This window comes from Felis catus, chromosome A2 (assembly GCF_018350175.1).
Source record: "Felis catus isolate Fca126 chromosome A2, F.catus_Fca126_mat1.0, whole genome shotgun sequence".
Taxonomy (NCBI): domain Eukaryota; kingdom Metazoa; phylum Chordata; class Mammalia; order Carnivora; family Felidae; genus Felis; species Felis catus.
The window spans coordinates 61,735,638-61,750,072 of record NC_058369.1 but is presented as its reverse complement, the minus strand read 5'-3'; the positions used below and the strand labels follow the sequence as shown (position 1 = coordinate 61,750,072).

General features: G+C 51.5%; 1 protein-coding gene across 1 annotated transcript; it reads left to right on the top strand.

Moving 5' to 3' along the window:
- Positions 1-1,681: 1,681 nt before the first annotated feature.
- Positions 1,682-10,163, top strand: PURB (purine rich element binding protein B). Its single transcript, XM_023250127.2, has one exon. It carries the CDS (start codon positions 1,813-1,815, stop codon positions 2,722-2,724), a length of 912 nt encoding a protein of 303 aa, XP_023105895.1. The 5' UTR covers positions 1,682-1,812; the 3' UTR covers positions 2,725-10,163.
- Positions 10,164-14,435: the final 4,272 nt, after the last annotated feature.

The following is a 14,435-nucleotide window of genomic DNA, read 5'->3' as shown; positions in this document are numbered from 1 at the left end:
ACTCAACTTTACTCCTGTTACATGTCCCCATAGTTTTTAATCCTGACTCTTCTCTTGCCCCAAAGGCACGTCCCATCTCTGCTCCGTTGGGTCTGCAACAGTCGTTGCCTCCCATTCGAGCCGTCTTGCTGTCCTGTGCCATGGGTCACCTCCTAGACATACATAGCAGACATGTCACACTCCTGTTCACACAGCTCTGGGGCTGCCCTTTGACCGAAGCCCAAGCCTTTGCCTACAGGTCAAGGCGCTCCCACTGCGGTGTGCACCACCCCCTCCTCACAGACCCGCCCGGGCTTCAGTCAAACCAGACTTCTCGCCATCTGGAAACATATGTTCCCTCTGCCCCAAATAATCTCCATCCATCTCCACCTGTCAAGATCTGTTCTTGTTCAATAAATAGCACTGGGACAATTGGCCATTGAAAGGACATTTTTTAGATTCTCTGCTTCAGAGTATACACCAACATTTATTACAAACTAGAATTAAACATAAAATATATACAATGTAATCACATGTATTACACAACCAAACTGTAAAACGTCTGAAAAATATGAGGTTATCAAACACATGAAAGGGAACAGCATAAGCTTAATGAAATTCCAGAGTAAACAGGCAATAGATGTAATTCCGGGGACAGAACCTCAGTCATCAGAGGCAAGATGACGTAAGTGGGCAGAGAGCAGCGCGCCCTCCGCGCCGCCAACTGAACGGGCCAGGGCAGCGCGGGAACTCGGTGGCTCGGTCAGCAGGAACTCAGACAAGGAACCGCACGCACGTCTTCGATGAGGGTCTTGCACGAGGGCCGGGTGAGGTCTGGCCTTTTCATTCCTTCCCTAGCTCTTGGGCGTCGTGTTCTCTCCAAGCCTGAACCTTTCCGAGCCCCAAACCTGATGTTTTTGGGCTCTCCCGTGTTTGTTTGATAGCGATCACCCTGATTTTATTTTTGATTGGGTCTTTTTCACGAACGGAGAAGGGCTGATTACTACGAGGCGCGCGGTTTGGTGCTTTGCACGCGTTGTATCACGTGCTTATCGCTCCCGCTTAGCACGCGGAGGAACCCGTCACCGTGGCGACGCTCATTTCCCCAAGGAGCTCCCGCGCCCGGCCCGCCGCAGCCCGGGGACACCCGCGCCCCAGGCAACGAGCCCGGGGGCCGGCAGGGACCGATCCTCAATTCCGCTCCCCTTCTGCCCTCGCAGCAGCAGGATGACGACACCGCGCGCCCACGTGATGCGAGCGCCTGCCACTCCCTGGCCGTTGCCAAGCAACACCACCAGGTGGGCTTTGTTCTGAGTACGGATGGCCCGGGTATTCCCGCACCCCGCCCCCCCGCCATGTCCTTTACTTCCTCTACCTTTAAAAGTAATAACAATCAAAACCGCGGCACTGAAGCACCCCTGAGACACGCGACCGCAAAAGGAGTGCACAACACCTCCGCCCGCGGCCTCCCGCGCCCTGCCCAACCCAGAATGCCCTCCCCTTTCCAGTGCGCCGTGCGCCGCTACGTCACTGTTTCGCGTCCCGCCGCTGCGGGCGCGGCGCTTCCGGCCGCGAGGACGTGTGGGCGGGGGCGGGTGGCGTCAGGGGGCGCGCGCCGGAAGCTGGCGGGAGCCGGGCGGAAGTGGCTGGGCGGAGCGCGGGGCGATGGGGGGCGGCGGCGGCGGCCGGCGATGAGCGGCGGGAGCGCGTGAGCGGCCGGCGGGCGAGGCTGGGGGCCCGGGAGAGCGAGCCGCAGGGCGGAGGGCGGGCGCGAGCGCGGCGGGCGGCGGCGGCGGCCGAGGCGCGGCGGCGGCGGCGGCGGCGGCCGAGAAGATGGCGGACGGCGACAGCGGCAGCGAACGCGGCGGCGGGCCCGGCGGCTTCCAGCCTGCGGCCCGCGGCGGCGAACAGGAGACGCAGGAGCTGGCCTCAAAGCGGCTGGACATCCAGAACAAGCGCTTCTACTTGGACGTGAAGCAGAACGCCAAGGGCCGCTTCCTCAAGATCGCCGAGGTGGGCGCGGGAGGCTCCAAGAGCCGCCTCACGCTGTCTATGGCGGTGGCCGCCGAGTTCCGCGACTACCTGGGCGACTTCATCGAGCACTACGCGCAGCTGGGCCCCAGCAGCCCCGAGCAGGTGGCGGCGGCGGCGGCGGGCGCCGAGGAGGGCGGCGGACCGCGGCGCGCGCTCAAGAGCGAGTTCCTGGTGCGCGAGAACCGCAAGTACTACCTGGATCTCAAGGAGAATCAGCGCGGCCGCTTCCTGCGCATCCGCCAGACGGTCAACCGCGGCGGCGGCGGCCCCGGGCCTGGCGGCCTGCAGAGCGGCCAGACCATCGCGCTGCCCGCGCAGGGCCTCATCGAGTTCCGGGACGCGCTGGCCAAGCTCATCGATGACTACGGTGGCGACGACGACGAGCTGGCGGGCGGCGCGGGCGGCGGCGCGGGGGGTCCGGGCGGCGGCCTGTACGGCGAGCTCCCGGAGGGCACCTCCATCACGGTGGACTCCAAGCGCTTCTTCTTCGACGTGGGCTGCAACAAGTACGGCGTGTTCCTGCGTGTGAGCGAGGTGAAGCCGTCCTACCGCAACGCCATCACCGTCCCCTTCAAGGCTTGGGGCAAGTTCGGGGGCGCCTTTTGCCGGTATGCGGACGAGATGAAGGAGATCCAGGAGCGACAGCGGGACAAGCTGTACGAGCGACGCGGCGGGGACGAGTCCGAGGGCGAGGAGGTGGATGAGGACTGACGCGAAGCGCGCTTCCTCCCCGATGGGCCCCCCGCCCCACCACCGTCCCCTTGGCCGGAGAGCCCCTTTCCCGCTCATCCCCAGGGAGCCAGTGGAGGCGGAGCCAGGGGGGCCCCATCGGGAGAACACACAATGAAAAATAATACAGTTAATTAAGAGAAATAACCACAAAAGAACAGTCGCGAACAATTAAAAGCAGCAAAGTTCCAAGGAGCTGACAGCAATCTGCAAAAAGAGGACAACCTGAGCAAAATCGTTTCGGCTTCTGTTGTTTCCAGCTGAGGTTTCTGAACTTACCAGGGTAGCCCTGGAGGGGTCAGAGCTTCACATGCCCAGGCCGTTGATGACAGCTGAATTGGTGTCACGCCTGGGTGTCCTGGCCTGACCATCTCTCCAGACCTCACTGTCATGGTGTCGATCCCTTCACATTCACTGAAATCAGCATATTGGATCTGGGTCTTCATGGAATTCTTGAGAAGGGAGAGGCCTTTATCTTTATCCGATTCTGAGAGTACAGGTTTCACACAAAGGAACGCGGCTCCAAATAATCATGGACAGGGCAAAAGAGCAAATCAGGAAGCCACCAGGGAATGTAGAAACCCATTGGGTTCTGTCTAAAATGGCTTTGCGTGGAACCTGGACCAGTGGCTGTCTCTTTGCGGAATTGTTTTTCTGGATGCAGATGGAGTCAGACGTCAGTCCTTCAACTAGAATCTGTTACTAAAGGATTTTAAAAGTTGGCAGAATTTCTCCGAAGATCAGAGCAGTTTTACACTGGGGATTGCTGAGGCAGACGCAGGAAGAAATCTGGCATCAAGCACAAGGAGGACGGAGTGGATGGGCTGCCACTCACTTTAGTCCACTCCAGGTCTGCAGACACCGAGGTCCTTACCCAGAGATGGTTTAGGGGTGAATGAGAGCCAGGTGCCCGTGGCTGCACCGTGCTGCGAGGCCAGCGAATTATGGCTACTTCAGCTGTTTGGGCCACTGGTTGGCTGGATTTTAAACCGTAAAACTTGAAGATCCCTGCAAAAGGAACCGTGTGGCTACGAGCCTGAGCTTTAATGGAATGTACGTCCTCCCGGGAAAGTTGGGGATAACCAAAACTGAAGTCTTCATCTACCTTCAGTTGAATCTGTGGATTTGCTCAAACACTAAAGATCCTCAGGTCCAGAATTCCAGCATCATCTATTCTTTTAAAGTAGATTTGTAAGAACTTGATCCATTGTTTCAGTACCTCACAATCGAAGTTGGCAAATGATGGATGAGTGATTCGAGCCGTGTGCCCTTCGGAAGCTGAAATCCATCTGCATGGGGATGAAGAACGTGAAAACGCTATGTCCTGGAAGCATTTTTATACCATCTTGAAATTTCCACAAACTGGCCCTTGGCCAGTTGACCCAGCTGTTTTCCAAGAATAAAAGTTGGGGTTTTCAAGGATCTCCTCTTCTATATTTTAAATGGATTTTCAGTAAAAATGATTTTTACTAATCAAGTTAATCCCACCCCATCAAAAGGTATTTCTAGAAGTGTCACAGACCTAGGTGACTTTGAATTGAACGGGAGCTAACGTTCTTTCCAAAGTTTGTAGGTCTTCCTGTGCGACACCTTCTCAACCGGGAGGCAGGTAACCCCCACCTCCACGATCTTAGTATTTTTTTTTTTTTAACTGCATGCCTGCCCTTTATTTGAGCTGCCTTTTAATTTATTGCGTACCCTTTTTATTATCTTATTTTGGTATTATTCAATCTATACAATCTTTTTGTATTTATTGGGAAATAAGTGATCTACAGAAAGGTCGTTTTCACGCATTGTGGCCGAGAGGGAGAGCAAGAACTGTACATAAAATTAGGCTTTTTTAAAAATTAGACTGATTCAGAATACTGTCGATCTTAGATTTTTTTTTTTTAAGTGGAAGAGCCACAAACAATGGTGCCCTTTTCAGACTATTTCTCTACTCTCATCATCCACAGTAGACTTTTTAAACAGATTTTTTTTAAAGCTTTTCCTTTTTTTAAAAAAAACTTTCTCCGTTGCAAAGAATGTTTCCTAAATTGTATGGGAGCAATAGTATTTTTGATGTTTTAATGACATCCGTATACTTGTACTGTATTTTGTACTACAAGGCAGCTGTTTTCAATAATGTCCTGCTGTATTTACCTATGTGTTTTGAGTGTTTATTTCTTTGCTGCGGAGAACAAATCCCTGCATAGTTTTGGTAAGGGCGCCGAGAAGCTGGCATGAGGTTTGCAGAAACTGTTTTGGTTTCAGACTTCAAGGCAGCGATGGAAAGTAAGGTTGCAGCTCTCAGTTCATTGCTGTGACTTTTTCCTTTTCAAACCATGTACGATTCCCATGCAGACCGACGCGTCTGCTCACTTCTGCGAGGGTTCCCGTCGCCCAGCTGCAGTGAGCCAGTTCAGTTCTGCAAGGGTGCAGCGCCTCTCCTTTCTAAGGGGCGGGTTGTCTTTTCTTTTCTTTTCGTTTGGCTGAATTGCAGTCCTAGCCTTGCCTTTCTATTCTGTAGAAACGACAGGGTCTTCGCAGTCCTTCACCAGTGGCTACTAAGCTATAATTAGCTGAATAGAAAGAATGTGGAAGTGGTCTGAGGCATATAGACTATATGCCAGGAGCACTACCATATACGGCATCAGCTTTGGTTACCAGAGAAATTTTCTTAGTCATTAGACCATGTAACAGTAATATATCATATGTAAATCTTTAGATATCAATTTGAGAATCCTCCAAAAACAGGAGCAAAGAATGCATAAGCTATGTGTTGGAAAAAGTAATTTATATTAAAATTTTGACCTGCCTATGTAAGATTAAGTGGTAAATGTCATAGTGGTGGGTTTTTAAGTCTTAGCCGATCTCAGAGGTTGGTTCCTCCTGCAGGGGTGGCTCGGGGCCTCCCTCCTCCCTGCAGGAAGGTTACGGGAGGGAGGGCGTTGATTAGCTGTGGCGTTTCACCGACCCTCATTCCGCTCACTGATCTGGGGCAGTAGAAAGCCTAGAAGCACGGAGGCCGTTCCTTTGATGTGCGGTGGGTCCGAAAAGGCTGTTTTGGAACTCGTTCATAAACCGTGCTCATTAAGGAAAATCTTGGTTGATTCTGGCCACCACATGGCCTTACAGATGGGGAGACACCCACTTTTTTTTATCTTGTGTTTTGTCGTCTCCTACGAACAGTGATTTTTAGGGCTCATTTTTTTTAACTTTGGCAAACATCCCAGCGAATCACATGTTCCAAATAGTCCTGTTTCTGAGAAGCAGGGAACTAAAATCCCCTTTCAGACAATTGCTAAATCGTTTCTCAAACTACTGCTGTTAGAAACGCGAGAAGTCAAATTTTAGGCACAGGATCAAGAGAGCAAAAGTCTATGACGAGATCCTACGACTCCCTTTTGGTTTCTATCGTCCCTGCTGTCGTTCAAGCAGGACGGCCATCCTCGGCAGCACAGAAAGGCCCCCGTGCACGCGCTCTGCCCAGGGCGCAATGTCCATCGGCACAGCACCCCAAATCCAAGTGGAAACCAAACGGAAAACCCAGACACCCTATGTTGCTGCGGGAGGCATGTAGATGGTATAAGGGACTGTGGCCGCGGCGCACACGCGGCCACCTGTCAAGTCACTTTCCATAACTTTACTGCAAAACGATGGAGAAGCTTCGGGTGCGGGCAGCCCGTCGCCTCCCGCCGCCTCTGTTCCCTCCGTCGTTCTGCGGTAGTCGCAGGTCTTTTAAGAGACGCGAGCTTCAGTTTTCTCAAAACAAAACAATTCTCCTGTCTTATCCGAAAATGCAGGGTTGTGGGCAAAAGAGGCTGGTTATAATAATGCCCTCATATTGAGTGGTGTGAAAACGGCTGCACACTGCAGGCACCGTGGTTGCCGAGGACGCTTTGTTACGCGTGACCTTGACTGGCTCTACTGGAGGGTAGTGACCCACGCAAGGTGTGGCAAGGTAACCAATCGTTGGCGTCTGCCTTGCTCTGAGGTGGATGAGCTGGAGGAGAAGCTTGAGTGTGTAAGCCGTGCACATGAGTATTCTTCACTGTAAATTGTGTTTTCATTTTTAACCCAGTTGACGGTACTTTGTCCAATGCACAACTGATCTCTCAGTAGATATTCATTTGCAAATAGCGTGGCCTTGATCAGTGAGAGGGAAGGGGAGAAGTGACTCTGCGTGCGGGCAGGTGGTCCCTTTACCAGGGGGCCGCCTGCAACACGCTTAGTGGCGAATGCGCTTGCGGTTCGTCTCCTTTCTGACTGGGGAAAGTTCATGGTTTTGACCCTGGAGGTATGAATTCAATTGAGTTGTCTTCTGTTTTTAGGAAGTATCAGAATTGCGCTGATAAGTAACAAAGTTGACTGCTTTGGTGTCCAATCTCAGGTTTTAGAATATATATAGTGGTGTGAAAAACCCGCTGTTAACTCTTAAAACAATTTTAATTTAATACACCCTAAGAGTCCCACGCACGAGGCCTGCTCAGAGAGTAAGACCTCACCCGTTTTGCTCCTTTTCCACTTTGTACTTCACTTGAGAAAGTGTCGATGATTTACATTGTATATTTCCATTGGAACCCCGACATATTTCTCAAAGCTAAAGCACTTTTTGATAATGAGATACATGGGATCTTTGTGTGATGTGGGTCACGGTTTCTCAGGCTCCCTTAGATAATCTGCTTATGAATATTGTTCTGTGTAAGAAGAGTGAAAATCTTAGCTGATGTTAGAAAGTTTGTATTCTTGATCCAGAATGCGTTTTGCTAGCTTCCAATGCGCGGGAGAGTAGACAATGCTGCGTTCACGAGGTAATACGTTACTTTCCCTTAAGCCTTAAGGTAACTTTTTGTTTTTTTTCCTGTCAACAACAGCACTGAAGTTCTAGTAAGTGAATGAGATGATCAGTTTCCAGGGTTGCTTTTAGAGTACTGTAAATCAGCTAGTTGTCTTCCTAAACAGTTACCATCCCCCTTCAGTAAACTGGATGGTGGGCGTGTGGGTGGGCTGGGGAGATCGTTTGTAGAAAAAAGAAAAGAAAAAAAGAACCACATTTACCTTAAGAAAAATACAGACACAAAGTTAAAACCGTGCATGTCAGGGCCCTGTGTGAAATTCCAGACATACGTCATGTCCCCGGTTGTTAATCCAGAAAAGCAAACTCCTTGATTTTCAAGTCTGTGCCCAGAAGTTTCCAGAACTCAAGCTCGGGAACGGGGAACAGTGGGCTCCCTTCCTGTATCTCAGTTCACTCAAGTCACTGTTCCCAGCTCTTGGGCTTAAAACGTTTTCATTACTGTTATTTTGCTAACTGTGGTCCAGTTGTCAGTATGGAAATTGGACTTGGGGAAAACAAAAAAAACAATCCACTTGTACCGTGAAGACTTACTACTCTGGAGGTTTCCAGTTAACACCTGTTTCCCTGATCCAAGTAAGACTTTTATGAATGTATTCTGTATTTCCTGATGAAACAGGGAATATGCCATCAGTGTGATCACCCTTGCTCACCCCCCATCTCTTAGGTTTCATTTGAAAATCTGCCTCCTCCCTCAGATTAGACATTCTGACTGGGACTGGGAAAGCTGGGTTCAGGCGGCAGCAGACACCATATTGGTAGTTTCACCGCTCGGTGGGGCTTCTGATAACAGAAGGGCAGAGCTTTATTTGAAGCAAAAAAAAAAATTTTTTTCTCCCCCCCCCCCCCCCCCAGAAGTGATTCTGACAAATGGTTTTTTGAAAGGGTCTGACTGTACTTGTGATTAGCATGAAGGTTTGAGTCTAGGAGCAGATGTCATTCCCTACATGTAACATGTCCGCTGATGTGGATGAGGGGGAGGGTTGGTTCTGTGTTTAGGGGTGATGAATTGTGGGGCCACCGTATCCCAAGAGAGTGGTAGATCTATCTGTGCTCCTTGTGCACGAGTAGGCGACACGAGCCTGTCTTTTTTTTCCTGCCTTCAGTAACTTCAACAGCTAACTCAAGAAAAGTGAGTTAGACTAGACCTCGTTTCCTATAGGCAGCTGTCCATCCCCAGCCTCACACTGTGTTGTAACATCAGGCGAGGTCAAGAGAACTCTGGAAACACAATGGCAAGTAGTGGACATAACAGCAGCAGGGAGGGTCCCAAGAGAATTGAAAAAGAGGACTGTATCACTAAGCACACTTGTAGGGATTGGTTACAATTTCATTGTAAACAGCTCAGATGTGGGGCACGCACCCTTTCCTCCCAGCCCACCTGTCTTCACATCCCAAAACTCTCTGAATTTCTAGAAATTAATTTAATAGGTGCAGCAAAAGTCCAAAAACTGAAGTTGAGTCAGTACAGAGCTTACTTGTAGAGTCTGTATTTTACACGTTGTGGTCGCAGGTGAGTCTATTTGGTTGTTTTTCAGTGATTATCAATATTTGAGTAATAACTAAGAATATCGGTGCATTTGAACAGTTAGTGGGGATTTACTCTTCCTTTTGCTCCTTCATGCAAGTGTTTTTCTAGGATCACTTCTAGAAGTCCATTTGTCTTCTGATAGGTCTCCAGGTAACACACTGTCCGTTCTGTAGGCACCTTCACTGCCAGTCATGATCACCAGGGGCTTCCTTAGACCCGAGTCTCCACTCCAAAGTTGGGACTGATGTCCTACCGGTAGAGAATCTGTAGAAGCTGTTGAAATGAGTTAAAACCAAATCTTGACAGCAAGAGATGGAGCTTCCCTGATCTAGACGGACATCTAGGTATTTTATTGGGGGGATGGCTCCGGTCTCTGTGTAAATACGCACATGCTTGTGCGTTGTGCACCAAGTGTGTGTTCCTGTGTATGGATTTGTAGAACTGATTTCTGCTTCAAGAGAAGCCGCACCTTTAATTTTATAAGGTCCCCTCCACCTGTAACCCTATAAATATTTGTAAATAGAACACTAAAATCTGTAGCGTTAGGATCAATTTGGGAATATCTGCTGAGAGACCAAAAAGTTCATTTTTTTAAGTACCTTGGTTAAAGAGTAAAGATTATTCCTCTTATTTTTCAAAAGAAGAATGCACTTTAACAAACAGCTGCACGGGCGATTCTGACAAACCCGTGGAGCGCAGTGCGGTTCAGAAATCACACTTCCTGGAAACCGTTCAAAAGCAGAGTGTAGACGGGCTGCTGAGCTCACTGCCTGGAGACCGGCGACTCCGGTGCCAGTCGGTCTCCAGACAAGCAGGGCTGCTACAAAGGCGCAGCGAGAGCACAGCCAGAAGCTTCCGGCAGGCCTGTGACAGGCGGGTCCCGTATTTACCACTAACTAGCAAAACTGACAGAAAAGCAGAGAGAAAAAAAAAGTGTAAGAATCCTTACTGCTGGTGTGCACTCCTTACAATAGCGGATTTTGCAAATGGAGTTTTACAGTCTATATTTAAAAATTGTATGTTTGTAACAAATAAAGTATGCAGAAAAGTGAATGACAGTCTTGTGCTGGTGTCTGATTTAAGGAATCAGGTGGGGACCGGGAGGGAAAGACCACTGACCGTCCTTGGGCTCGTAAGTGGGTCTGGAACCGGGTGCATTGCCACCCGAAATGACCTAAAAGCCAGTGCAGCTTGCATCCCGGAGGCGGCTGGGGAGGCCCGAGCCCCTGGGTTGGCGGCGGGGCCCCCTCCTCGGTCAGCAGTCTGTGGCAAGCCAAGGCTGCAGATTAGTTTCCACTTTGATTCATATTCCAGACAGGCTACTACTTGCTTCCCCACCAGATTCCCAGTCCACCGGCTGCTGGACCCTGTCCCTTCCAGTGGTGGCCAGAAGCCACTCCCAGGTGTACCTCACTGTCCATCGTAGCTGAAGGTAGGGGGGGCGGGGAGCAGCCTTACCCCACCTTAAAGGAAAAAGACCAATGCTCAGTCCCTAGATCCCAGGTCATGCTTCCTAAACCTTTGGTCTGAGGAAGCCCCTGTACACTTACCAGAGGCCCCCCCAGGAGCTTTTATCTGGGAGGCCTGGGTCAGCTGATACCCATGGTATTAGAAGTTGGATTCTTGTCCAAGCAAAAGTAAAAGTACACATCCCACCGGCTGCCAGCAGCGGCGCCTCGAGAAAAGGCCAGCGGGTGACAAGGTGAGGCGGGTGAGCACCAGTGTGGCGGGGAAGTGGTCTTGACCCCGATGGCCGTCTTGTTGGATGGGGTCAAGGGACTAGCAGGGCGTGTCATCCCCCAGCGCCCCGGGTTCTTCCCGATGAGTTAGAGGCCCCGGCCAGGAGATGGCCCCTGCACCCACCCACACAGTGTCCCTGGGACTTGAGTCCCTGGCCATGCCCCGCGAGCCACAGAACCGCTGGGCGAGCAGAGCACTGATGCCCAGGCACCACCCCGGACCCCTGCATCAGAGTCTCGGGGACACACACGTGGTGTTCTGTGAGCTTTGCTCTACCTCTGTAAGTGCCCCAAGGGACCCTCCTGAGTCGGGGATGGGAACCAGTGGCCTGCGGTATCGCGGGGCACAGAGAGAAGGTGGGTGAAGGGCCGGGAATGTCCGCTGCAGGAAAACAAAAGACACCCAGGATGGCGGAGGAGGTCCCAGACTGGCTTTACCCTGTGACCCTGTGCCTCGACTGCCCGCAGCTCCACCCACACCCGCTCGCAGCGTCCGCAGCCCTTCCCGGGGAGGCCGGGTCCCCCGCCTTTGCCCAGGGTCCCAGGCCACTTCCCAGGAGCTGCCGCAGGTGCAAGGCCGCACTCTGACCCCTCGGGGGCGCCTCCGCGGGCGCGCAGGTGCCGCGGCCGCCCCGCGAGGTGCTTTTCGGGAACCCTGAGCTGGCTTCTGTCCCTGCCTGTGTCACACACTAACAGTGTGGCCCTGGGCAAGTATCGGACACAAACTCGAGGCCCCGCGACAGTCTGGTGTCCAGAGAAGCCCCCTGGCGGCCGCAGCCGGAATCTTAGCGCTCGACCGACAGCGAGCCCCACGCGCTAAGCTAGCGCACCGGCTGCGGAGCACAAGGTCCACGGCGCCCCCGGACGGGCAGCCAGAAGACTGGGGGGCTTCGGGAGACGTGGGGGAGCCAAGTCCTGCGCCCCGCTCTCCGGAGGCCAGGCCGCGACGCCGCGCGGGGGCGCAGGAGCACCTCCCTCCTCGGGGACCAACCGCTCTACCTCAGATCCCCAGGCGCCTGTCCCCAGAGCCCAGCGGGGGCGGCAGAGGCGGGAAGCCGCTGGGAACCCATTCCGCCCGTCCTCCCGCGCCGCTCTTCGCGCCCTGGGTTCCGGGAGGGCGCGAGCGCACCTGCTCCGGGCCTCCGGCAGGTGGACCGGGTGCCGAGGCTCCTCGCCCGCGCTTCCCGCTTCGGAGGCTATGGAGGGGCGCCCCTGGGGGCCGAGCGCCCCAGTCTCCGCAGCTAGGAACCAGACATCAGCCAAAGCAGCCTTCACTCCTCACAGGAGGCCGTATTCCCCACGCAGGAGGAAAGTTCGCGTAGACCTCGCCGGTGATCGGTGTACACCTCAGCGGGCCCAGGTACGGCCTCTCGGCTAGTCCGCGGCAGGAATGAGTCCACATCTACACCAGTTCTCTTCGCTGCGGCCCCACTCCCATGCCAGGAGCCCGCGCGTGCTCCACTGAGCCTTCCAGAACTTCGTAGGGCTCCTGCAGAAAGGCAGGCTGACGTAGAAGGGCCGGGTCACACTCACCAATGCCTTCAGGGTATGGTATCTCAGAACAAAATTAAAATATTTCCCTAAAGTTAAAAAGAGAAAGGTGCCGATTTGGTTCATTTGTATCAGTGGCCAAGAAATAAAATGCTGTGGTCTTGGATCAGGCTGAGCCCCACTCAACCGGGAGCATCCGCAGCACCCTGTGTGAAAATCAGGTTTCCCTGGCGGGGACACAAATGGGCCCAGAGTCACACTGCAGGAGTGGACTGGGGCCAGACAGGTACTTCCTACCAACCCAGTGAGACGAGCTAGTGGACTTGAAAATAGCCTGTTTATGCTATTTTATGGTTTTTGCATCCTAGGTGTCAAACTAAGAAATAGCCAGGTTAAGTAAGAAAGGGCAGTGGTCTGTTACTTGGGTGTCCATCAGGATTCCCGGGGCTGCTCCACAAGCCAGAAGCTGGGGAGGATGGACTGAAGTTGTAGGAGAGGGCTTGGCCCCCACTGGGGCCTTTTCCTGGCTTCCCTACCTTCCTACTCCCCAGACTGCCAGGAAGCCCCCCTGGACGGTCCCACCCTCAAAATTGCCCTGCCCTTTGCCCATTTACTAAGCGCCTCTTAATCTGTGGGCATCTTTTTAGCGGTTATAACCTCTACACTTTCTTACACTTTGTTTTATTATAAACATTAATTCATACTCTGTTTGACACATGTGAACAGTGGAGAATCACTGTAACGAAACAGAAATGAAATGTTCTCTCTTTCTCCAAACCCACTTCTTAAAGGTCACTACTGTTAAAGAATATAGTACCTTTTGAAAAAACTTGATAATTTAAAAACTTTTTTGAAGTTTATTTTGAAAGAGAGAAAGAGAGAGGGGGGGAGAGAGCACATGCAAGCAGGGGAGGGGCAGAGAGCAAGGGAGAGAATCCCAAGCAGGCTTTGCGCTGTCAGCACAGAGCCCAATGCGGGGCTCCAACTCCTGAACCATGAGATCATGACCTGAGCTGACGTTGGACGCTCAACTGAGCCTCCCAGGTGCCCTAATTTTTTTTAAATCTCAGCAGTTAAGTGCCTACCACATTTATGTAGATATTGAAAAAAGTGTTCAATGATAAAAAAAAATCCATGTTAGGTATGTGGAATTTGAGATACAAAACAGATGAACATAGGGGAAGGGAAGGAAAAATAAGATAAAAACAGATAGGGACACAAACAGTAAGAGACTTAAATACAGAGAACTGTTGCTGGGGGGAGGTGGGGGGATAGGCTAGATGGGTGAGGTGCACCTGTTGGGATGAGCACTGGGTGTTGTAAGTGATGAATCACTGCATTCTATTCCTGCAATTGTTATTACACTACATGTCAACTAACTGGGATTTAAATTAACACGTTATTATTACGTTGTGCCACCAAGCCAACAGCCCCCATGCAGAAATGGAATTGAAAACTAATGTTTCATTACTTTAGGCTTGATTCAGACTCAGGCAAATGCATCCTCCCTGGTGGTGAAACAAAACCTTTTGAGCCTCTGAGGTTGAGAGAAAAGGGTCTCTATTTCGGGAACGCTGATAAATGGAGAGATTGCTGCATTTCTGATCCATTTCATATTTCCTTTCAGGCAAACAACTTGCCTTTCCAAGTAAGTCATTAAATGAAGGAATGCTCACCCTGGGGGATCTAGTTGCCCTTCGATTTTGATTTAGTGTTATGAGACTCTTGTACAGTTTAGGAACATGAAAATTTTTTGTTGTTTTTTTTGTTTGTTTTTGTGTTTGTTTGTTTGTGTTTGTGTTTGATTCTGTGACATACAGTGTTTCCCCGACCGTAACAACAGGAAGCAAAGGTAGTTGCTTCCTACCTTTAAGCTTTGGCTTGGAGCTCAGAGCGAGCCTTGATGAATATATACATTGTGTCCCTAGAATGCACACACAGTTCAGAATACAAAGGCAGGCTCCCCACCCTCAAAAATAAATAATGCAAGAAGAACGCACGTTAGGTTCTCAGGAAGACAGGCAGACGGCAGTCCTCCAAGGCCAGGAGAGCTGCTGTCAGCAATGTGGAATGTTCTAGTGCGGCAGCTGCTATT

Bases quoted from the DNA above. Each gene is read 5' to 3' on its own strand.
- PURB (XM_023250127.2), top strand. From the start codon at position 1,813: ATGGCGGACGGCGACAGCGGCAGCGAACGCGGCGGCGGGCCCGGCGGC.